This window comes from Chelmon rostratus, chromosome 12 (genome assembly GCF_017976325.1).
Source record: "Chelmon rostratus isolate fCheRos1 chromosome 12, fCheRos1.pri, whole genome shotgun sequence".
Classification (NCBI taxonomy): domain Eukaryota; kingdom Metazoa; phylum Chordata; class Actinopteri; order Chaetodontiformes; family Chaetodontidae; genus Chelmon; species Chelmon rostratus.
Window position 1 is genome coordinate 18511461 of NC_055669.1, and position 24405 is coordinate 18535865.

The window sequence follows — 24405 nt, forward strand, 5'->3', positions numbered from 1 at the left end:
TTCACTGCTTCTCATTAGCAGAAAGAGCCAATACAAGAAAATATTTACAGGTGAAAATGAGAAAGTTTTGAACACCTGGGCTCAGTGCCAGCAGCTTATTAGTGGGCTGACAGGAAATTAGTCACAATTAGATTAGTGACCTGCTCCACAGACAACAATGAACTGTGGTAAAGACTGTTTGGGACGCAGGCAGTGTTTTTGTCCTTTTTCATGTACGACTCTATCTACTGGAGGTCACCAGCAAGGTTTTAATGAAGCTTACTAATTTAATACCTCCAAATGTTTCTGCAGATCAACTAGAATATTCTGAGATATGAATAAACATATTGCAGCTTTGATCTTCTTGCATGAAAGATTATGGCATCTTTAAAAGCGGCCAAACTCACAAACAGGGTGCTGCTTTAATACTCTGTCAACCAAAACCAGCAGATGTGCTTTGAACCCTCACAGGAAAAGCACACTTTGGTGCTGGTTGTGAAACTCCGATTCAGGACCGCACTGACAAGTCAAGCGCCACAGGCTGCTCTCCAATAGAGATGTGAATGGGTGGAGTTAATTTGGCGTCCACGGTTTTAGAAGTAAAAGTTCAGTTTATTTGCTGCATGGGCGATTTTAGGGGACTGGCACTTGAAGGCAGGCAGAATCTGTTATCTGTACACCCCTGTGGGCGTTTATGCATAATTTACACTTTATGTGTGTTTGTTGCCGGACACCTTTTTCCTGCAAATCCTGAGATCAGCTCATTTTGTTGATACTGAGTCTCAGTATTCTCATGTGAGGACACAGCAACAACTGTGTAAACACTGCACAGATGGATGAGACAGACAGGACGGGCATGGGACAGTATGTGAAACAAGACACATCAATTCTAACATTAAGACATGAATAAAGTAAGTTGCAATCAGCACTTTTTTTTGCAGATTTATTGTATTGTTAGGTATTTCTTGGCAGTTTTTGACCAGCTGAACTTGATGCAGGTTGAAAATTCCTTGATCACATTGAGTTTAAAGTGTCTCTACATTAGTCAGTGTTTAATTCTTGCAAACCTTTGTATGCACTTGCATGTACATTTTTGCATATGTTTGTGAAAGCTTGGCAGCCCCCCATCACGAGTTGAGATAAACAAAATCCTGTATGACGAATGTGTTTGGCAGGGCATTGGATGGTGATGGTCATGGTGTTTCCACACACCATCAACGACCAGGCTCTGGAGCTCACCGTTCTTCACGAAGTTGTCACCTGACAAGATACTCAATTGCCGCAGGCCTAAGGGCGTCACAGATCTGCTCATACTAGAGCTGCTTGCTGTGGTGTGGAAACTTTTAACCCTAGTTGTCTTTTCCTAGCTACCTGGGGAGCAGTCAGCTAGGCGCAAGAAGCTGCAGGGATGTGAAAGCACACTGTCACACACACATAGTTTCTGTTATTTCAGAGGACACTACTTTAACTTACATCCATTTCCTGGAAACTCATCCTAAACATTACCACGACTGGTCTAACCCTAACCTCCCCCTAACCCTAACCTTCACCACTGACCAAAATTGAGCTTTTTCACCATTGGGGACACAACTTTCATCCTCAATTGGACAAGCCGTCCCCAATTAACTGGTCTTTGGTCTGAAATGTGTCCCCAAAAGTATTCAGAACACACACACTTCATCTCCCAATGCAAACAATAAGAACAACAGCGTCCACCCAACCAGGCAAACTCACACATCCACCCCTGTAATCTGCCACCCACTCTTCATCTAGCCTTAAGTGCTGCAAACTCCTCTCTCAGTCACTGTGGAGTTTCACATCCTCTCACCACTGCTGCTTCCATGTGGACCTTTTGCTGCTTAAATTTTGTACTGATGCTCAATTGCTCTGCGCCACACGAGAAAGATGCACATACCATGCAGGGTAAGCCAGAATCTGCTGCTATTCTTCATTTTTAGATCATCCTCCTTTCTGTTCCTGTGTGTGTGTGTGTGTGTGTGTGTGTGTGTGTGTGTGTGTGTGTGTGTGTGTGTGTGTGTGTGTTTTAATTTGTGTGACTGGCATGTAACCAGCATGAATGACACTTTACCGTTAGATGTTTGACGTCTTCCACTGTGAGATGTACAGTAGAGGTGGTGTTGAACACTGCCAAGTGGACTCGGGTATTCTCTGTGGAGCTCTGACTGTCAGTTCAGTAGCTTCTCTATGGATCTCCCATTGATTTCAATGCACTGTTCAATGAGTGTTAGTGCCTTTTAATCAGTCATTGAGGATGTAGTGAATTTCACTCAACGCTTGGAAGACACCTGTCGGTACGGAGGATGATTTTTTTTCTCTGCTGATGCAGCATACAAGTTACAATAGAAGAAGAATTTTCATCAGTGGGAGTCATTTATGCTGAGGTGGCACATTTCTCTCAATGGTTGCCATGGAAACATGAGGGAGTGTGCAGCAGCATCTGGTATCTTTAGTAAGTGGATGGTAAATGGACTGTGTCTCTATAATGCTTTTCTAGTCTACAGACCACTCAAATTTACTGCACATGTCAACATTCATACGCGGCTGCCATGCAAGGTGCCAACCTGCCAACCGCAGTGATGCAGCCCCTTTTATCCAAAGCTCGATGCACATCTGTTCACACACACTCATGCGCCGCAGTTTGGGGTTCAGTGTCTTGTCCAAGAGCACTTTGAGGTGCAGATTGCAGGGGCCGGGGGGTCGAACCAGCATTAGCGGACAACATGCTCTACCTCCTGAGCCACAGCAGCCTCTGTGACACTGTCTGTTAAAATGGATATTTGCTGCTCCTGCTAAGCTCGGGGTATTGTTCAGTGGAGAAGACGGAAGATGAAATGAGTCCAAAATTAAGAAACAGAAAAAAAACGGCAGAGCTGAGCAACAGTTGGATGGATGGATGGATGGATGGATGGATGTTTCTTTGAGATTCTATCACAGATGTTTCTTCTACCGTATATATGTGAGGGCTGCCCTTTACAGCTCCAAATAATACCACAAAAACCCATTAAACCACAATTTCCAGATTTTTATCTTATTTATTGTAGTTTTGGCCTTAATTCCTTTTGGTCATGATGACCTTTTATTCAGCAAAATGAGAGCTGAGGTACGATTTAGGGGAAAGCCTTACAACGAAGACCAGCACAACCAGCTGCAAGTTCACCACACAGGTTGTAAACAGTTTAACCATATGAGGTAAACCACATTTGTAGCGTCCTTTAGTTTTTGTAGAGCTTTATCAATGCAGGAGACATTTTTAAAATGGACATTTTACTGTAAGTGCAGTTTTTGATTTTGGATTTGTTTGCAGTCGAAAGCGTGTGTTGCATGCTCTTGACTGAGAAGGAAACTAGGGAAGCAGCTATGTGTGTGTGTGTGTTGGATGTTAACCTGGCACACATTTGCCAAACCAATTACTTAGTCCATATCCTCTAAGTGCACATTTTACCTATTCCTGGCCTTTTCCAGTCATTTTTTGAGTCTTCTGAACCACTCGAGATGGACTCAAAACCAAGCTTGTCAAAGGACGGACAACACTCTAAGTGTTTTCAAACTGTATGTTTTGGTTTTACAAGAGGAGGAGGATGAAGAGCAGTGCACAGCTGCCTGCCTGAGCTTTTCAACTGGAAACATCCAGGATGGTCTTTCATACAGCGGATAAGACGATGTGTCACTAAGACTGAGCTGAATGAGTTATTAAGAAGAGTGTAACATGAGAGCATGAACATTAGTTTTCAGGTATTCCTTTGGTGTGTTTACTGTGTTACATCTTGTTATAAATATGCTTGAAACATCCCGAATGTGAACATAACCTGCATCTCAGCATTTGTTTAAGACCCCGTCCAGAGTTCAGTTTGTCCTCTGGGGAATCGCAGTGCTCCAGACCAGCCAGCTGGCTCCTGGTGACTCGATGGCTCTGATTATTTCAGTTTAGTGATGGAGTCCATCTCCCCAATCAGACGCTCCTCTCCTAATGTACTCCCCTGGCACGTGTCGAAAGAGCTGTGTAAACGCTTTTGAGCGGGAAAGGAGTCACCTTCAGGTAGCACATGAAAGAACGTGGCTCGACTTGTCTGCCCAGCCTCCCACCACCTTCCACCTCCACCTCCCTTTGCCCACCTTCCTCATCACGTTAATGGGCTGGGTTGGCTCTCCAACAGGGAGGAGCAGGAAAGAGGAGAGGAAGAGAGAGGAAAGAAGGGAGGATGAGTGAGGGTACAGAGTTTGAATAAAAGACTGAATTAGAAAATTAATGGAGTCATATTTGACTTTTTTTAAGGAAAGCACATGATAAAAAGAGATGGATAAGTAATAGGAAGTAGTTTAATATAGCTCAGGAATTTATTGGTAAATAAAGAGGAAGATTCCTCTGACCTGATTCATATCAAAGCCCTTGTTTCATGTCACAAAAGGTGTTCTGTAAAATGATTTACTATTATTTTCAGTAGGATACAATGCAGCATTTTGTCCATAAAACGTCAGAACATAGTGAAAAATGCTGACTTCCCTGATCACAAAATAGTAAATATTCAAGTCAACACTAATGCAGGAAAAAAAAGCAAGTGTTCATAATAATCATTCATATAATTCCCTAACCTTTGCATCTCCCCCCGTCACCCAGGCAGTAGATTTCTCCACTCACCTGCAGCAGCGAGCTCAACATTGTTTAATAATTCAGCGGGGGCGTTTTGTACTATTGGCTGGGTGACATTGGCTTGCGGGAGAGGCGGGTGCTGTGCGAACAGATGTCTACACCCGCCGTGGGTAAACAAAAACCCATGCCTGGGCATAATTCTGCCCCGGGGAGATTTGCTTCCTCCTCCTCCTCTTGTCCCTCCTCATCATGTTGAATTCTCTGCCTTGACATTGTCTCCACTGCATCCTTCTGCTTATTCTACAGCTTATTCTCTCTGCTAATCACCAACACTGTCCCACCTTGTTAATACGCGCATCATGTCCTTCTTCTTCTGTCACATTATTTGAGGCTGTATTTGCCTCTGAGGTTTTTCGCTTTTTCAAATGATTTTGTTTGTTTGTTTGTTTGTTGGCACTGTTTGAATATGATATTGGTCGCCAGTGCTGAAGTTTTCTCTCCTTTTTTTTCTAGTGTTTCATGACCGCAGCCCTTTTTTTCTGGCTTGCATTGTGCTTCATATTATTAGCTCTCTGTAAGTCATCTGTGACCTCTTCTTTATCTTGGCAGTTGAGATGAATTTTGACACTGGATGGGTTTCCTCCTTTAAGTTCAACTCCATTAACATTATCTGCCAGAAGACACTGTGTTGCCACTTAAATATTTTGCCACACCAGCTGCAAACACAGGCTATCGTCAGAGGTAGAGCGTCTGACTGTCAGTGTGCACTCATTAGGAATAACACGGAGAACAGGAGCAGACGGGATAAAGAAGAGCCAAGGGAACCTGTTCTCTGCTGGTTGAGCATGAGTCTGGATATTCACCCAGTGTGTTCTTTGACTCTATTTAATATGCCTCCTACAAAATATGTTCTCATATTTTGGAGTGCTGAAGATGTTTTGGAGGAAACATAATCGCTGCCTTGACCATGTTCAGTTAGTTTAACATCCTCTCAGAAATCACAGAGTGGAATCTTTGGTGGGTGGTTTATGTCCCACATGTTGTCAGTGTTAAGCTCCTAAAATGCTTGGTTCAGGGAATACTTCAGCGTTTTGGAAATAAACTGTTTTGCTGTCTTTCTAGGAGTTACATGAGATGATCAATACCAGTGTTATGCTCGTGTGTTAAGTACAGAGCTGGAGTTGGGACATAGTTAGCTTAGCTTAGCATCCAAGGTCAAAAATACACATACCAACACCTCTAAAGCTAACTGATTAGCATGTTGAGTCTCGTTTGTGTAGTGGACCTCTGAGTAGACGCCTCTGTAGAGTCACGATGGTACCAAACCTCCTTTGATGACAACACTCTGTGGGAAGCTGCAGACAGTCAATGCCAGAAGTTCCACCGCATAACTCCTAACAACACATTTTTACATTTCAGTTTGTAAAACTGCCTCCTACAAAATGCATTTTTAATTTGAGGTTGAGTTGAAGAGGCTCAGCTACAGGGGAGTGCAGTCAGCTCTGTCAGGCTCTGTCAATATGAGCCTAAGAGATCATTTTTCCTATTTTCAGTATGTGTCACAGCAACGCCTTTCTGATACAGTCGACGAAAATGTGGCTTTACAAAACGTTCTATTGAGCAAAAAAATGACATGCAGTGTAAAATATTGTGACCTTTTGCTTAAGTTTCTTGTCATTAATATACACAGCAACAATTTGAGATTAGACCTGAGAGTATTGGGTTCGACACAGTGGAAGTCACAGAGGACTCACAGGATCCCTGTGTTGTTAAAATGCATCAGACTGAGCAGACCGTCTCCAATAAGAGAGAGAGCTGATTTGTGACTTTAGGATGCAAGTGTGTATCTTGAATGCCAGATTGACGCAGAGGGCTGTGCCTCCTCCTGGCTATGACACAGAGGGCATTAATTACCATGTCTTTGAGGGGACAATCTAATCTCTGGGACACATGGCACATAAACCTGAGCGTCCCTGGAGGGATCTGTTGCAACACTTCCTGACAATTAAAGGCAGGAGAGTTTCTGGGAAAAGGGACAGTAAATGGGAAGGCATGTCTTGGAGATGTTATGAGGTCAAGAGCTTAACAGCGAAGTGTTCAGTCACTTTGAATTAGGGCTGGGATTTTAAGAAGTTTTGTGGAATTGAATTGATAGAACAATATAAACTAACAGGGCGCTCGGATGACGCAGCCCTCCACCCGAGGCCGATTGTCTATTCTTCAATGATTCAGCAAGCGCAACCACTGTTTATGTCTGGATATATTTGCCAAACTATTAGAATTATGTCAAAATATAGTTGTGCCTATCTGAAGCCTCATCATCTCCACTGTGCATTCATTATGTACCTCTGAATTATTACTTGTTCTCTTGAAGCATAAAGAACAATTTTTCTTAATGTCTCTGCAGGAGTTTGTTGCAGAGAATTCACATTTCAAAATGAGTAAGAGTATAATTAGTTGCATGATGTGTTTATTTACAAATGCCCTAAATGTCGCAACATTAAAGAAAAGAAAAGAAAGAAAAAGAGGAAAAATGATTAATGCATCCACCCCATGATTCAGATCTGCTTCACAATTTAATGGGTTCTTCCTCGGCCTATGTTACACTCTTCCAGCAAGTTTCATGAAAATCGGGCCAGCAGTTTTTCTGTAATCCTGCTGAAAAACACACAAACGAAACCAAAAACATAACCTCATTTTGGGAGCTAGTAATTTTTGATTTATTTTTTTTAAATCAAAAACAGTCTTCAGTCAATAAATCATTATTTAAATTGATCCATGTGTCCATCCTGCTGCTTCATTTGCATAAGAGATTGAGAATTTCACATGTCCAAAATGTTGGAATTGATCCAAAGCAGATGGAAAACCTACCTACGAGCTCTATGTGCATGAATGCATTTTCAGAAATAGAGACCTGATCCATATAAAGCTAATACAAAATGCAGACGACCCTCAAAAAACAAAAGAGAGAGAATGGCTGCAGAAGCATGATGCTGTATCAATGAACAAGCAGCTGTGGTCAAAAAGAGTTCTTTAAAAAAAGTCCTTTAATTCTGAAAATAATTTGTTTCTCCGCTTCAAAGACTAATTTATATTTCAGTATCTATGAATCATGTCCCAGAACACTAACTGTCCACTTGTCCTCACATGGCTGCTCCCAGGTCGCTCATTTAGTGAATTTAAAGGTGCAGTCCACCGACCTCATGTTGTTTTTAGTGACAGGGAAACACCACTCAGCCTGTGAGAACAGCTGAATAATATCTGTGGCTCTGGAGGAGCTTTGTCATGTCTGAGGAAATATAAGTGACCCACTTGTGTACTGTTGGCTTGGACTTGGAGATTTTGACTAAAAAAAATGAAGCATGGATTACAGCTGGGGGTGTGGAGTTTGAAACCAGGCTGGGGAGGGGGGGGGTCTAACGTAGGGTTCAGGTTATTTAGGTGCATTATGGGAAGTGTAGGACCCAGTGTTTTTAGAGCATGACCCATATAAATCAAGATATCCCCGTTTGTGCTGCAGCAATTTTGACATTGTGTCATCAAGTCTCCCAACTTTAAGGAGGCACAATGACTCTACCTTCTCATTTAACTTCTGATGATTTGGGATGCATTAGAATCTCAGTGTTGTGTGTGTGTGTGTACTTAGGTTGTTTTGAAGGAGCAAATGTTGGTTGTTTTGTTCCATTAGATATCTCGTTGTTTTCTTACTTGTTTTCTTAATTTTTCATCCACATCTTGAAAAAAACTCTACTGAGTGAGTGACTGATCGGAGCGAGTCCACGGTAAATGCACAATGATCAAATCAATGCAGAGGATTGATTGAGCTAACCGCCATTACTGTGTCTCTCCTGCAGGGAGAGCGTCAGGACTCGGATGCCGTTGAGGAAAGAAACGCTCAGGTGCAGCTGGAGAAGGCCAAGGTACTTTCTCGCTCTTTCATCAGCCGACCCGACACGCCCGCCGCGGCCCTCGCACGCTCATTTTCCAGCGAGGCTGCTCGCAAGGACGTGATTACATCACAGACAGGAAACACAGACATTGGAACATCAGATTGGCAGAGCAATATCCTGCTATTAAAATTAGTCACTGCAGTCTTCTTCCTTGTTATCCCTTTATGTGCTCAATGTCTGGTGAATGATAATAATCAAGGATATTGATTATTGCTGATTCAGTTGTGTCGACTGCTTTGTAGCGACATAGCAATATATTTCCACTGAGAGCAACCAGACGAATGCAGCTGATAATGTTATTTACTTATTAATTAGTCCACTGTTCCCAGCCTCATTGGCTTTGACCCTTTACAGTCATCATGCCTGCTGGTGGTCCCTTGTCGCAGCTCCATGAGTTGTGAGCAGTTTAACAAAAAATTGATGTTTTCAGCTTGCTTCATTTTTATGGTTTTGAAAAGAAAAAAGTTATTTTTTATCTCGTGGAGCAGAAATGTTTTTCCTTCTTCTTCCCTTTCCCTACAATCATCTTGCAACCCATCAGATTTATTTTTGCAACCTTTATGTTGAGAACCAGTCCAGACCAGTATGAAATGACACAGACAACAGGACAGAGTCATGACATGTATTTCATTTTCTGATCCATTAGGCCTCATACACCTGCAGTACATGCGTTGTTAATTAAGGAACACATTTGGGAATTTGACCACAAGATTGGAGCCTTAAGAAACAAAAAGCGCAGCAGAAAACAAGCCCAACGCAATGGAAATGATCAGTTGAGGCTAAAAGCTGATGAATACTCCAATCATTTGATGTTTGAAAATGAGGTGTTTATTTTAGTTTAACCGTCTGGTTGGCTCTACACTTAGCATTAGAGCCGGGTTATACTAGAAGAAGAAGTGGTTCAAATGGCTTTCAGTAGGAAATCAAAAGAGTTTCTAGGTGTTAAAAGCCTGCCATCATAGAGAGCAGAAATGGAGATGTGGAAATATGGAGATAATCGAGCACATTTTCTGATCGTCTCTCCTGGCATCACCCTTCGTGGTGTTTCACTTGGCTGTTCACCGTAAAAAAGTGACAAGAATCATTGTGTCAAGAATTAAAAAAAAAACAGAGCCTGACTTACTTCTCACCTTGGCACAGCTGGCCAATCACTGGGTGAAGTGGGTGTGAATGTCAGAGTGGGGAAAGTTGCAGAAACTAGTGCAGCGCCCGGTGAAAATGTGCCAATCCAAACAGCTTCACACTCTGCTGCATTGAGTCCTGAGCCCTGACCCTGCTGCCACTGCTGACCGAGAGCAGGCTGAGAGATACATCACTGATGCTTGAAATGTTTGAGTTTAATGAAATCTTTCAAGATTTTGTTGCAACTTAACATCTCTGGTCTTCATCTGTTCTTGAGTGCAGTGAGTGATGGAGAGCAAGCTGTACCCAGCAGGTGGAGGTGTAGCAGTTAATAGAGGTCCCTTCTCAATAAATGTGGTAGTAGCAACGCACTACTAATATATAATAATAATAATAATAATAATAATAATAATAATAATAATAAACTTTATTTGTATAGCACCTTTTTCACAGGAATTGCATCTTAAAGTCTTTTACAAGAAAGAAATCACAAGCACCACATGAGTGCTTTACATAGAAAAGACAGAATGAACAGATTAAAAAATGAATATAAGTAAGATGGAGAATAAAACCCGCTTGATAATGATAAGGATAAAAACAAAAATAGCACAATGCATAAAAAAACCATAGAGTAAAATAATACAATATTGATAAAAAGAGAGTAGAATAAGGATGAAAATAAAAATAAGGATAGATCATCAAATTACAGCATAAAACAATAAAGCATAGTTTAAAAAGATTATATAGAAGCATAAAATCAAGTCAAATAAAACACTGCAGCAGTGCAGAAGTTTCAGACCTCTATCAGGAAGTCATAGCTAGTTAGTTAAAGGCTAAAGTGAAGGACTTCAGGGCGTAATGGACAACAGCTGCACCCCTGATTTTCTTTCAACTGTTGCTGGAAACCTCCAGTAGACCAGCAGCAGATGATCGCATCCCATCCCAATCAGTGGAATGACTGGTTGTGGAGAAAATCAGACAGACAGAATCCTTCCATCGTTAACTGATGGTCGTCTGTTTGCTTGTGTTCAAAGCAGCAGTGCTTTATGCTTTCAAAGCCACCATCTTTAATACTTAAATGCCATTTGAAGTACAAAACATATTTCATATCTGTGAAAATATCTGCAGAGGGCATTTTCAGGAGAAAAATACTCTCAGTCCTGCCAAAATTTAAAAGCAGTTTGAAACTAAATCAAGTTATCCCAGCCAACTGTTCCAGCCTGTTGAATGGAGCTTGTTGTCAGATTGTCCTGTACGGTCTATCACTGCGGGGTATCCACTGTTGTTGTTGGGATTTTTGTAAGCATAATGACCACGAAGGTCACCACACAAATACATCATATTATCACAGCTGACTCTTCCCCTTTCTTAAGCAGCGCCTGCTGATACACGTCCCATTGAATATTGAATTAAATCCTCCCCCGCAGATTTAATGTGCTCCCACCGGTGCTCGGTAATTAAGGCGGCCCTCGCTCGGCCCGTCCCCTGCTGACCCCGCAGCCTCTACCACAGCCTCATCTTTCCAAAGTGGAGTAATTAGCAGCTTGATCTGCATGCCACTGACATTTGACTCTGATAGGATTACAACTCCAACAGGCATTCAGTCGGAGGGAAGCACGCAGGAGCTACGGCGCAGCAGCGAGGAAGCTGCAGTAGAGGTTTTTCACAGCAAACATGTTGGTTTGTCGTCGTAGGAAAGAAACCGGTGTCTCTAATAACATTAACTGTAGCTCTGTCCAGTAAGCCGTGACAGTGAGGCAGAATACTAAACTAAAGCAGCTGATAACATGGACGATGTGATCTAAATGAGCTGCTGGGATTCACTGCACTTCAGTTTAGATGTGTGGCTGTACTTTGAATTTTACCTCTTAATTAATGTGTTTCTGTCTAGTATCCCACCTATGTGAATGATATTGTTTAATGCTATATTTTGTTACTTTGTGCTCACAAATTAATTACTTGAGAGCACAAATTAGTCATTTTTGGACAAAAATGAATTCCAGAGCTTTTTTTTTCCGTGACACAGGCTAGCTTCTGTATATCTGCAATATCTTTTGATATCTTTGCCAAATACTGGCTACTTAAACAGGTTTGCATTATTTATTAATCTGCCTTTAATACATAAGGTCAAATGCTGTAAATAACTAGCTGTTAACAGTAAGCTGCAGAGCTGTTTTGGCCCACTGTGGTAGCAGGAAAAGCGCAGTGCTAAATGAAAAAAAAACAACTAGCACATGTTAGCGACTTATAGAGCAGCCATGTACAAGAAGATGTGAAAGATGTTTTTGGATCTTTTACTTAAGTGAAAGTACAAAAGCATTACTATTGAAATATACTTCAACTACTATAAGCAAACATACACATTATGCAGAAGGGCTTACTTCAAAGTAATATATTTCTTATTAGACCATAATTATTAATGCAATTATGTAAGCATCGCTAATGTTGCAGCTGATGAAGATTGAGGTAATTTTAACTACTCTTTGTACTGTTGGGTTATATATTTAGTTAAATATTTGCCTTTAAACTTAAATATTTGCTTTTAAAAAATTTGGAGAAGTATAAAAGTATAAAGTGGCATAAAATGGATGTAATTAAGTATAAGTACAAGCACCTCAAAGCTGCACTTAACTACAGTACTTGAGCAAATGTACTTATTATATCCAACCACTGCATACAAGACATAACCTCACTCACAATATTATTTGTTCCTGATTGTTTTCAGTGTGTAGATTCATTGTAAAGTATTTTATCAGCAGAAAGTGATTTTTTTGTGTAAAAATATCTATGTGTATATGTGAAATGTAGGAATTTCAGAAGGCAGTGATTTGCATTAGTAACAGCACCTTGTGTGAACACCTGTCCTGTGTCCTCAGTACAAGCCTGTGGCATTCGCGGTACGTTGCAACTTCTCTTACACGCCAGCAGACGACGACAACGTTCCCGTACCGGGCCAGGCCGTCACCTTCGAGGCCAGAGACTTCCTCCATGTCAAAGAGGTTTGAAACAAGCACACACACACACACACACACACACACACACACACACACACACACACACACACACACACACACATTACTGAGCCAGCTCTGATTTATTAACATAATCAGAGTAAAACTACATGTGAGCCAGGCCTGTGATTCAAGCCTTGAATTTACATGTTTATTTTGTTTTCAATGACCAGAAGTTTAACAATGAGTGGTGGATCGGACGGCCGGTGAAGGAGGATGGTGTGGTGGGCTTCATCCCCAGTCCAGTCAACCTGGAAACCATTCTCATCAGAAGAGAAGTCCAGGCGAGGAAGGCTGCCAAGGCCTTAGCCAAGTATGTGCAGCATGTCTCTCTTTTCCACAAGCTTCAGTGCAACAGGGTTACAAACGAGCACACAAGCCCACGCTGTGGCGTGGTGACGTATCTTGTAATCCTAATAATAATCTTTATTGGTCCAGCACACGTACAAGCAAAACATCAGTACAGAGTGAAAAACAGAGGATTAGATGACATTTCAGGCATTCAGCTGATGCTCTTTGAAAACAGCCACAGACTGGCAAACTGTGTTCTGACCAGAGAGGTGTGAAAGGGTCCCACCAGGAATTGTTTCGTGGACATGGCTGATTTAACTTCTTCCACTCTGTGCACAAGTACACAAAAGTATCCAACAAATACACAAAGTTTGCTGGTTTGGTTTCCAGTCTGGTCTTTGGTTGGAACAATACTTGAAAACTGTAATCAGTTACACGAAAGTACTCAAAAGTAATTAAAAGTAATTACAGCCCCAATTCCAAAAAGCTGGGACGCAGAGTAAAACAAACAGTATTAGAAAGTGTTCCTGAGAGCAGGTAGTAACATCATTTATCCAATCATGTGTTCACAAAGTGGTGACCCTCGCTCCATCCTTACTTGTGAACGACTGAGCCTTTCCAGGATGCTCCTTTCATACCCAATCATGATACTATCACCTGTTACCAATCAACCTGTTTACCTGTGGAATGATCCAAACAGGTGTTTTTGGAGCGTTCCACATCTTTCCCAGTCTTTTGATGCTCCTGTCCCAACTTGTTTGAAACATGTTGCTCCATCAAATTCAGAATAAGCAGATATTTATAAAAATCAATGAAGCTGATGAGGTCAAACATTTAATATATTGTCTTTGTACTATTGTAATTTGAGTATATGTCAAAGAGGATTAGAAAGTTGACACATTCTGTTTTATTTGTGTGTCACACAGTGTCCCAACTTTTCCAGAATTACGTTAAATATTCAGCTGCAGCTCAGGGGCCTTTACACAACTCCAAATTCAATACATGTTTTAGCACATTTACTGCAAATGTCAGGAACTTGCAGTATATTTCTGATGATCTTTTTCCAAAGCTTTTTAGAACATTTTCCTTTTGTGTCTGTTTATTTCAGCTTGGTATAAAATCAACTATCAAACATGCAAAACTAGTATGAAAAGTAGGAATGTTTTTCCCTTTTCTTCAGTCAGTGGGCTGTTTTCTCTCTAATCAGCCTTGCAGGCAGGAAGATCCACTACAGACTGAAAGATTTTGACTTGACCCAGTTAGACTGAAAGAAACACATCTAGAGGATCTTGGAAATTTGGCTTCGGTGGTGACTGTGTGTGCTGAATCACTTCAAGGGATTTACCCTCTAAGCCTCATGTAGCCGTGTCTTATATAAGTGGATAAACAGTGTGTAAGCACAAACGATGTTATTGTTATGAAACGTGGTGCTCTGTTTTCACCACGGCTGAATCACTGACTTTTAAACGGTAAAGACGAGCCTGTTTGTCTCCGTCTTTAGTGGAAAAACACCTGAGCTAATTCAGGACTTTTCTCTCACTTCAGCAAAGCAGCATCTCAAGCAGCTCAAGATATGAACTCAAAGAAGTATACTCCTCCGTCACAAGGTCAGTGTGCTGAATTGTGCAAAAATTGTGGTGTATTTTTGGATGATTGGTGAGTTAGCATTGAACACCTCTCTTATCCTTCTGCATGAACAGCCAATCAGCAGGTGAAAAAGAAGCCGGTAAGTGACTGAAACGTGTTGTTTCTCAGTATATAGACAGTCCTCCTCACAAACACACTCTGATATGCTGCTTGCAATGTAAACATGCATTCACAGGCGTTCGCACAGTGAATTACACTTGTGTTTCTTTGTGTAGGGGGAGCAGGTGGCTATGTATGATGTAGTGCCTACAATGCGTCCTGTGGTTCTAATGGGACCATCACTGAAGGGCTTAGAGGTGAGTCAGCCACACTCTTAAGAAGCTCTTGTGAGGGGCTTCAGATGCTGAAAGGACGAGAAACCTAATCTGAAATAAATGCTGGTATTTTGTGCTGAATAGCGGGGAATTTAATCTAAATTCCATGTTTCCTCTGTGGTTCCAGGTTACAGATATGATGCAAAAAGCACTATTTGATTTTTTAAAACACCGATTTGAAGGCAGGTAAGTTCTGATTTAAGTCGTCAGTGTCGCACCTTTTATGTGGAAGTAAATCATAATGGAAATCACGACTGTGTAACAATCCCTGTTTCTCTGTCTCCTCTCCAGAATTACTATTACACGGGTCACAGCAGACATCTCTCTGGCTAAACGGTCCATCCTCAACAACCCGGGCAAAAAGGCCTTAATTGACCGGTCGAACACCCGCTCCAATTTAGGTACACGGCTTCATCATCCCAGCCTGAAGCCAGCAGTCATTATCTTTGGCACCACTTTTATCTCAGAGTAGGAGGGTTGGGGTTTACCTCAGATAGAAACAGCAACAGCAGTGAACACTTAATTCTAAAATAACTTCAAGTAATTGTCTTAGCTTTCCGGCACTCGCTGTGTTGTCCCTTGTGGCAAACCTCACCCACTTACAACACTAATTAGTTTAAAACAAGCAACTGATATCTGACCCAGGTCTGAAATGAATGTGTCAGACTTTCACCTTTTTCTTTATCTCATTAAAACATTGTGCAGTTTTTTCTGTGCACAATTTTAGTATATACGCCGAATAAATGGTCCATTATTCAACAGGATAATAATGTTAAAGCTTACCATGTGCACCACCTAATAAAAGGAAAAGTGCGTTTTCTTGAGGGACACGCTTATTTGCTCTCTTGCACATGTAATGCCTTGTGTAATCCAGGCTAGCCGTTTCTCTCTGTTTCCAGTCTTTATGCTAAGCTAAGCAAATCTGCTGCTGGCTGCAGCTTCATATTTGACTGCAGATTTTAGGGTCGTATTAAGCTTTTAATCTTAATTTTAGCATGAAAGCAAAACAGTTGGAATATTCCTTTAATTAGCATAAAAACAGGTTGACATCTGAGACATAAGTAGGTGGCTGGATTGTGTCAGTAAAGTTTGTCCAGTAAAATGTTCATTCATGGATATTTGCTGGGCATTTGCTGTGTTTGCTCCGGTGACACTGTGCAGCAGGTTAGCCTGAATCCCCCCTCAGTTACAGAAAGAAAAGATGGCTGTCAAACAGAAGCAGGATAAGATTTACTTGGTTTTCTCTACTCTTGTCTTTCTCATTGCTCTCTCCTCCTCTCCAGATGCTGCCGGTATGTATGACTGAAAGCACTGGTAGTGCCTGTCTGTTTGAATGTTCCACCCTCCTTCCTGTCATCACCTCATATCAATACCAACACTGCTCAATGTGTAGTATACGCAGCCAGTGGCACAAGCAGATGTTCTCTACTGTTTGTTTGTAGTGGTGGGATAACAGATGTGTAGGATGTAATTCACTGTTCTGGTATTTGTGAGTATTTTGACATTGTTAAGGACTGAAACAGCCACTGCCTCTTCCATGCACTGCTTTCCAGCTCGCCCTCTAGTGGCCAATAATTGAAGTATGAGTCTAACACATCCTGGTTCTCTTCTTAATGAATTTGTAGCCCAGAAAAATACATCACTGATTTAGATCTTATTTATGTCTTTTTCAGTAAGCAATGTTTCATAAGACATATGCAGTTTTTTTCATGTCTGTCCTTTTGACTTGTCTTTTTTTTCCACTATAGAAACGGCAACTTTGTCACAAGCTCTCCACAAGGTCCATTTACTAGCTGTTGTAGAGATTTTGATTGCATCACATGGTCCAATTCAGCAGATGGAGTTTCCCAATTATCAAGGAACTGTAGATTGCAGATCAAATTTCCATTTTTTTTTAGCACTCGCTATGACTTATCATCCATGTTGGCGTCCACTTCTGACGAAGATTGTGCGAATCAGTTGAAACCTGCACAGCAGCTGTCACAGTAAATGGACCTTGTGGTGAGAAATACTGGTTCAAGCATGAACTTTCAGTCTCAACATACAACCTGATCATTTAATCCTGACCTTACCTCCTCATTTCTGGATCTTGATTTAATAAAAAGAGAGAAAAATAAATAAATCTTCACATATTAGACTTTTAATTAATTCAAAATGACTCTTAGTGGTATAATGTAGATGTTTCAAATAACTTGTGAAATTCCAATTCAAAGCTACAGGTCAATGATTGGAAAATATCTACTGCCACGCTCATGAGTTGCCTGTGAGATGTGGCATCTTGTTTTAAATGTAAACAAGAAATGAAACATGCACAATTGATGGATGTCCTGCATCTGAATTGTCAAATTCATGCTTTATCTCTCTGCTGCTGCAGCCCAGATCCAGGGGGAGGTGGAGCGTATCTTTGAGCTCGCCCGCAGCCTGCAGCTGGTGGTTCTAGATGCAGACACAGTCAACCATCCTCTCCAGGTGTCCAAGACCTCCCTGGCACCAATCCTAGTCTATGTCAAGATCTCCTCACCAAAGGTAAGCTCCACCAGAGACCTGCGCCTCCTTTTGACTGACTGCTCCTCAATTCTGTTACTACTTTGCATTGAGTGTGTAATCCAAAGGAGCACGATCCTGTCAGCCACTATAACCTTTTTTGTTTCTTTCTCTGCATCTTTTTTCTCCTACTTCTCTTCACTTCTGTTTTGGAGGTGTTGACACGACTGATCAAGACTAGAGGGAAGTCACAGACCAAACATCTTAACGTTCAGCTGGTGGCAGCAGACAAGCTTGCCCAGTGCCCACCGGTGAGTGCCATCTAGTGGCCACTGACGGAAATTGACGCACTGGTAGTTGATGTTCAGGAGTACTACATTTTATCTTGAATAGATTCATATTGTGTCAGGTTATAATTTTAGACATTTTGGCTGCTGCACTAAATTATGCTTTGGCTTTTTCTGTAGTTGAAGTTGTTAAACTTGTGCTAATTGACCAGGAGATGAACTGAGAAATAAATTAGTGGCCTCTTGATTTAATGCAGGGTTTTACCATTGGCGACAGTAATGTCACATCCTCAGTATTTTTTCCTGTGAGTTTGGGGGGTTTAGTATCCTGGGGGGATTTATATTCTCCCAAATTACAGGTTCTAGGTGTTTTTAGGCTGAATCCAGTACTTTCAGACTCTATTTGAATTTTACTGCGATTCAAATTAAGTGAGGGAGGGCAGCACTGACGCAGCATTTAGACCTTCATGTTGGAAAATCAAACTGACAGAAAACAGAATGAATAAAATAAGAAACATATAGAGATTTTTGACCACAAATTACCTCAGTATTTTTAGAAACCCTGCTTGTATGCATACAACAGATATCAGAATTAGTGTTGTAATCAAATTCAGCATTTTCCTGATGCCAAATTCAAAATCCTCGCTGAATGCTTGTGTCACTGTTGACATTGGTGTCCCTCTTTTGAGATTACCTTATTTCCTTACATCTCTTTGTCTGAATCTCAATGCAGAACCTAATTCCGGACGTGCGTGATAACCAGAAAAGTGTTTTTTTTAAAGCCCACCCACACTTCTGCCATGCTATCACTTGTGTCACAGTTTATATATTTATATACTGTCTCAGTTACAGGCTTGTCCTTTCTTTGTCTCCTGCTGTTGGTCTTTTACTGTCCTTGTTTTCATTTTCCTGCAGGAAATGTTTGATGTCATCTTAGATGAGAACCAGCTAACCGATGCCTGTGAGCACATTGCTGATTATCTGGAGTCTTACTGGAGAGCCACTCATCCACCAGAAATGGAGCCTGACAACACACTGGTGGCCCAGCTGGCTGAGAATACACTGCCTACCAGTCCTTCAGCAATAAAGGTATGTGACACACAAAAAAAATGTACTGGTGATATCATTTTCATCTCATCTCATCCCAATTTACTTAGCAGACAGTATGTCTGCGTAGTAAACTATGACACAGTTAGAATCACAGTGTCCTGCATCTGTATTGTTTCCATTTATTCATCTAACATTTTCATTTCATTTCTCCTCATCCTACTCCTTTGGAAAGTCGAAGAAATGAAATGCCTCTGGTGAGTGACATGCCTTCAAATTATGCCACCATTCCACCGCAGCAACAGAGATGAGTTGCAGTGGCGAGTTATCCAGAAGTTAGCTAGAAATGATGAGTGTATATTGTCTAAAAAAAAGTTTTCTGTTTCAAACAATCCAGTGGGCATAAAATGTATATTGCTACAATGCCATTATATCTTATCTGTGGATTTATTTTTAGTATTTAGAAATTATTTATTGGATATATATGTTGCCCTCATCATCTCATTTCTGAAACTTTTTTGCTACACACCACATGATGATAGAAATCAGTGTCGGCCATCTAGCTAGCATGACGCAATTCCAGTGAGAAATGATAGGAAGACGCAGTAATAACACTAACCTCTACTACAAAAAGGTTCTGCAGGTAGTGAGAAATGTACTGCTCTCAGTTGCCAGTTTATTAGGTACACCTAGCAGAAACTAATGCAGTCGACGATCCTGCAATAAATCCTACAGACGTGAAGGTTATAATGTTCAGTTTTTATTGAAACTGTTATAGAGAGTTATATGTTTTGGGACTTTATAGTCATTTTGGAGGATGTAGTTTGTGGTGGTGTGTTATCTAGGTGTACCTAATAAACTGGCCACTGAGTGGATCCATGTTTGCTGTCAAATTAAACTGACACTAGATATATGCCTATATGTGTGATGTTTGTGCATGTTAGTGGTGAAACAGCTAACAATAAAAACGAAGAATGGTAGCTAAAATTTGAAAACACAGAATAAACGTGCTAAAGAATTAATAATAAAACATCTTCAATCAATTAAAACAAAATCTTTGAACAGATTATTACTTATTGAAGATGCAAGAGTGACATTTTTCCCAATTCACCTCTGATTAATGGAGTGTGCAGCAACAACCTCGTCTGTGAGCGAGGACCAGGATTATGTGAGTTCGGAGTTAAAAGGGATGAAATATAGGGTGGAAGCATCTGTATTAAAGCTTTGTGCATGAATAAAAACCAATGCTGGTTTTTATGCTGTGCTTTATGATGCGTGATGAGATGTGCCCACAAGCACGTCTCGCAATGACGTTACTTGAAAACCTTTAAACGACAGTCGACTAAAAATTGGTCAGAATATGAATAACTGATCACTAGTTTTAGTTCATTTTTGTCACATTGTTACAGACACAAGATTATCTGCTGATTCAATGACCTCACTTTTTAATTGACTTTTGGGTGACTATCTTGAACATGTCATTATTTTTGTATGAAATGTGTTTGTTTAAAACAAAATAATTTATCAGGTAGTAAAAAAAATCATCAAAATTTAAAACAAGATCAATGAATTAATAGTGAAAATTAACAGCAGCTGCACCAGCTGTAGAGCAGATGTGGAAAAGTCAGAGGCAGCAAGTGTGTGTTTCCATGTGAGTAATTGCACAAGGCTGCACTGAGTGGCCTCGGGTCCCATGACAACACTGAGTATTATCATCCAGAAATATTCAGATTGCCTCTGGTGTGATTGCCAGTTTAGGCACTGGAGGGCCAGCTGCCTCCTCAACAGCAGCTCTGTGTGTGTGTGTGTGTGTGTGTGTGTGTGTGTGTGTGTGTGTGTGTGTGTGTGTGTGTGTGTGTTGCTCATGTTGTGGGGACATAACGTTGTTAACAGTATATGAACAATAAGGACAAAAACACAAGTCCCCATAACGTGATTCATTAAATTTTAGGGTGAAGACTGTACTTTAAGCTTGTGTGTGCGTGTGCCTGTGTGTGAGCGTGCACAGTATGTTATTGTGTTAGAGTAAACTGTCACCATATGTGTGTCCTTCATGTGCATGTATGTGACCTTTATGTTGCATTTTCTTGCCCCAGGACGGGGAGAAAAACAAGAAGTCAGCTGCCTCCAAGAGGAAGGGTTCCCGGGAGAACCATCTAGACCAGGAGCCCCCTCCCGCCCCAGCACAGGAACAGAGGGCTGAGGAGGGCCAGAGAGAGGAGGAAGAGCGGCTCCTGAGGACTGAACCTAAGAGACCCCAGCACACCCATCACCATCACCATCACCACCACCACCACCACCGCCGGATGGAGCATCACAGCCACGCGCAGCACAACCAAACATCAGGTGCCCTGGAAGTGCAGTCGAGCAGGGATTACAGCCAGAGGCTTCCCCGCAGGCACCTGCCTGAGGAGAGGGAGGAAGAGGCGGAGGAGGACGATGAGGACGCTCGCTATAACCACCGGGGCCATAACCACCACCATCATAACAGCAACCACCACCATCACCACCATCACCACCACCAACATCACCGTGGGAACAGCCAGCCACACGTCGGGGAAGATTATGAGCAGGAGCACAATGAACGCAACCGGCAGCACAGGCACCACCCGCATATTCCCCCACGGACACACCACACGGATCACTCCCCTGCGCACAATCACCACAACTACCACCAGTACCATGGCAGAGACAGAGACAGAGACAGGGACAGAGACAGAGACAGAGACAGGGACAGAGACAGGGACAGAGATAGAGATAGAGATAGAGATAGAGACAGAGACAGAGACAGGGACAGAGATAGAGAAAGACACAAGGACAGGGAGAGAGACAGGGACCGAGACAGAGATAGGGACAGAGATAGGGATGGAGGCAAAGATAGAGACAGAGATGCACGACAATGGCACAGGGATTCCTATATACAGTAGTGACTGTGTTGTTTCTTCTGTGGGTTGGTTCATGGTCTCATGCTGCTCAAGTTTTAATGCACTAATGGACGGGGCAGAGTGGTGTGTCATCTTTGTAGACAATGTTTCTCCTCGTATTGTTTGCCATGTTTTATTTTTTACTCTCTGCCACTCGCACACTTTGTCCTTCTCCCTTTCGTTCTTTACCCAAATGACTATGATCGCTCGGTTTTTGTCCGTCTCATTTTCACCCGTTTCATTTGGCTCTACCTGTGTGTATTTTTGCACAAACATTAGTCAAGATAAATGCACAGGTGTGCTCTTGCGGCATCTGTTCTTAAGTTTTTGATTTTGCATTGGTCATGCACATGCACAGAAACCAAGGATCGCTGTTATCTCAGGATACAATGTTTGTTTTCTTGTGATAACAGGATAATTAGAGTTGCTGGCTCATCAGGTACATCTGGCTAAAACTAATGCTGTTTAATGCAACAGTCCTGCAATAAATCCTGTCTTCATGAAGGTTATAATACTCAGTTTTTTTAAACTGTAGATGATTAAACTTTATTTTGTGGTGCTGTTTAATTTTATTGCATTATTCTAAACATATTCTACTTTCTCTCACTCAATAGACGTATTTCATACCAGAGGACGTCTGGGTATAGTTCTGATTGGCCTAAAGTCTGAACAGTGAAGCTGAGTTCAGGTAGGGAGCAGGGGAGAACTGGTGATAAAGTCACCACTAGAGGGAGCCTTTTTCACGCTGTTATTTGGTCTGTCCTTGTTATAAATGGGGTGGACAAAATTCAGTTCAACACCATTACAAACTACATCCTCCGAAATGGTCATACAGATGAAGCAATGTTGGCAACTGACTGGATTCTAAGAAGAACTAAAAGGTCCTTTTCTTGACATATCTCCAAAAAATATGTTGTTTTCCTGAATGGGAAAATGATTGTCCCGTATAGAGTTTTAAAAATTAGTCGATGGACAAAAAAGTAATCAGCAAATATATTAGTAACTGATTTAACATAATCATGAATTCTTCTAGAAAATAATGCCAAACATTATCTGGTTTCAGCCTCTCAAATGTAAGATTTGACAGTTTTTTAAATGTTTTATATCATTGTAAATAGGATGTCTTTAGGTTTTGGACTGTCAGTCGCACAAAACAAGTATTTGAAGACGCTGAGTTGGCCTCTGAGGAAGTGGGATGGGCATTTTTTCACTGACTGGTTAATTGATTAATCAAGAAAGTAATCAGCAGATTAATGGATAATGAAACTACTTGTGAGTTGTAGCCCAAAACTGCTTATCATGAGAAAACATCTCTGTTATCCCAGCGAAGTATTTAACTCGTGATCTCGAGAAGATGAAATTATTGAAACAGCGGCTGGTCTTGGCTTCCATACAGTTAATGCATTTTATCCGTTTTGTTTCTACAAAGTTACACATAGGGAGGTTTTATCTCATCAAATGATCCAATAACTGTGGGGAAGAACAGACGTGTGTGTTTCAGTGTCATGTCTAACTCTACCCCCATGTGTTTAAATTGGTGTGTCTTCAAAAGCCAACAATTTATTTTAAACATTGTTAAGGAAAGTCAACCTATTTTTCTACATGATTCTAAAGGGAAGTCGTACTTTGCTTCCTACTTTTCTAAATGTTGTTCAAGCATATTAATTGACTTGCATTTGTTCTGTCTGGAAGCATGAAAAACGTTTTGGTGACACTGACCTGTGCTATATGCTGGATACTCTATGCATCTTCTTGTGATAAAATATATTGCTTGAATACAATCTCTATGCATTTGTACATACTTCATAATTGCCTTGTTAGGTAAATGCAAGGAGAACCAGAGAGCCTGTTGCACTGTTTGGTAGACGTTGACCGATTGTGTATGATTGCTTTGAGTTGACTCTGAGACTGATTTGACTCCTTTCAAAATGAATTGTTTTGGTTATTTTTGTTTTGTACATCATTCAGAAGTTAATTTTGACAAATATGCATTCTATTGTTGAAAACCATTAAAATGTAAAACAAAGAATGTGTTACGTGACATTTTATTTGAAGATGTCAGCGTCTTCCTCACTTACTATTGTCCAGACCCCTCAAAGCTGTGACCACTCATTTTGCAGGGAAGCCAGTTTGGCACCGTCACCTCCACAGTGCTCCATTCCAGTGCATTTGTTGAGTAACAACCTTGATGGAATCATTAACTATTTTGACATAGTCGGTAGGAGTTGTTGTTTTAGAGGAGTGTGGAAGAGAATGGTCTGTTTTTGGTGAGAAATTAGGGAATCATTGAGTGTTTTTTTTCCCCTATAAATTTTCATTATCCTGAGAAGAATTATATCAGTATTTGTGGTGCCTGTGTGTGTGAAACGAGTAACATTGCCTTATTAGTACAAGTGGGATGTACGTGCAAAAAATAGTTTATTGCAAAAAAAAATAAAAAAAAATGAAAGTTTAGAGTCAAGACTTGAACCTACAATAACTGATTTTGGTCACTTGAAGTGGAAACAAGTGGTGAGCACAGCATTGATGTGTCATCACTTTTTAAGTTGCTCATTTATCCATCCAGTAGTTACGGATCTATATTATCAATTATTTGGAGTTGGGTCTGGCCACCTGATGCATTTAAATCCAATATCAGCCATCTTTTTTAGCTCTGTCTTTGGTCTCTACCAACTCCTTAGGGAAATATATGGCTCTTTAGCTGCTAAATGCTCTGCTTTGTTCGAAGAGGCCAGTAAGA

The 24405-nt window shown here is 41.0% G+C and overlaps 1 protein-coding gene across 1 annotated transcript in view; it reads left to right on the forward strand.

Annotated features, from left to right (window-relative positions):
- cacnb2b (calcium channel, voltage-dependent, beta 2b) overlaps window positions 1–21828 on the forward strand; it is a 37181-nt gene extending 15353 nt beyond the window's left edge. The window contains exons 2-15 of the mRNA XM_041948813.1: window positions 8443–8508; window positions 12537–12659; window positions 12845–12984; window positions 14508–14569; window positions 14663–14688; window positions 14825–14905; window positions 15051–15109; window positions 15215–15324; window positions 16207–16215; window positions 17298–17449; window positions 17623–17718; window positions 18610–18783; window positions 20838–21426; window positions 21517–21828. Of these exons, the coding sequence (XP_041804747.1) occupies window positions 8443–8508; window positions 12537–12659; window positions 12845–12984; window positions 14508–14569; window positions 14663–14688; window positions 14825–14905; window positions 15051–15109; window positions 15215–15324; window positions 16207–16215; window positions 17298–17449; window positions 17623–17718; window positions 18610–18783; window positions 20838–21426; window positions 21517–21668 (1839 nt within the window). The 3' untranslated portion in view covers window positions 21669–21828. The remainder of the gene's footprint in view (window positions 1–8442; window positions 8509–12536; window positions 12660–12844; window positions 12985–14507; window positions 14570–14662; window positions 14689–14824; window positions 14906–15050; window positions 15110–15214; window positions 15325–16206; window positions 16216–17297; window positions 17450–17622; window positions 17719–18609; window positions 18784–20837; window positions 21427–21516) is intronic.
- The last annotated feature ends 2577 nt before the right edge of the window (window positions 21829–24405 follow it).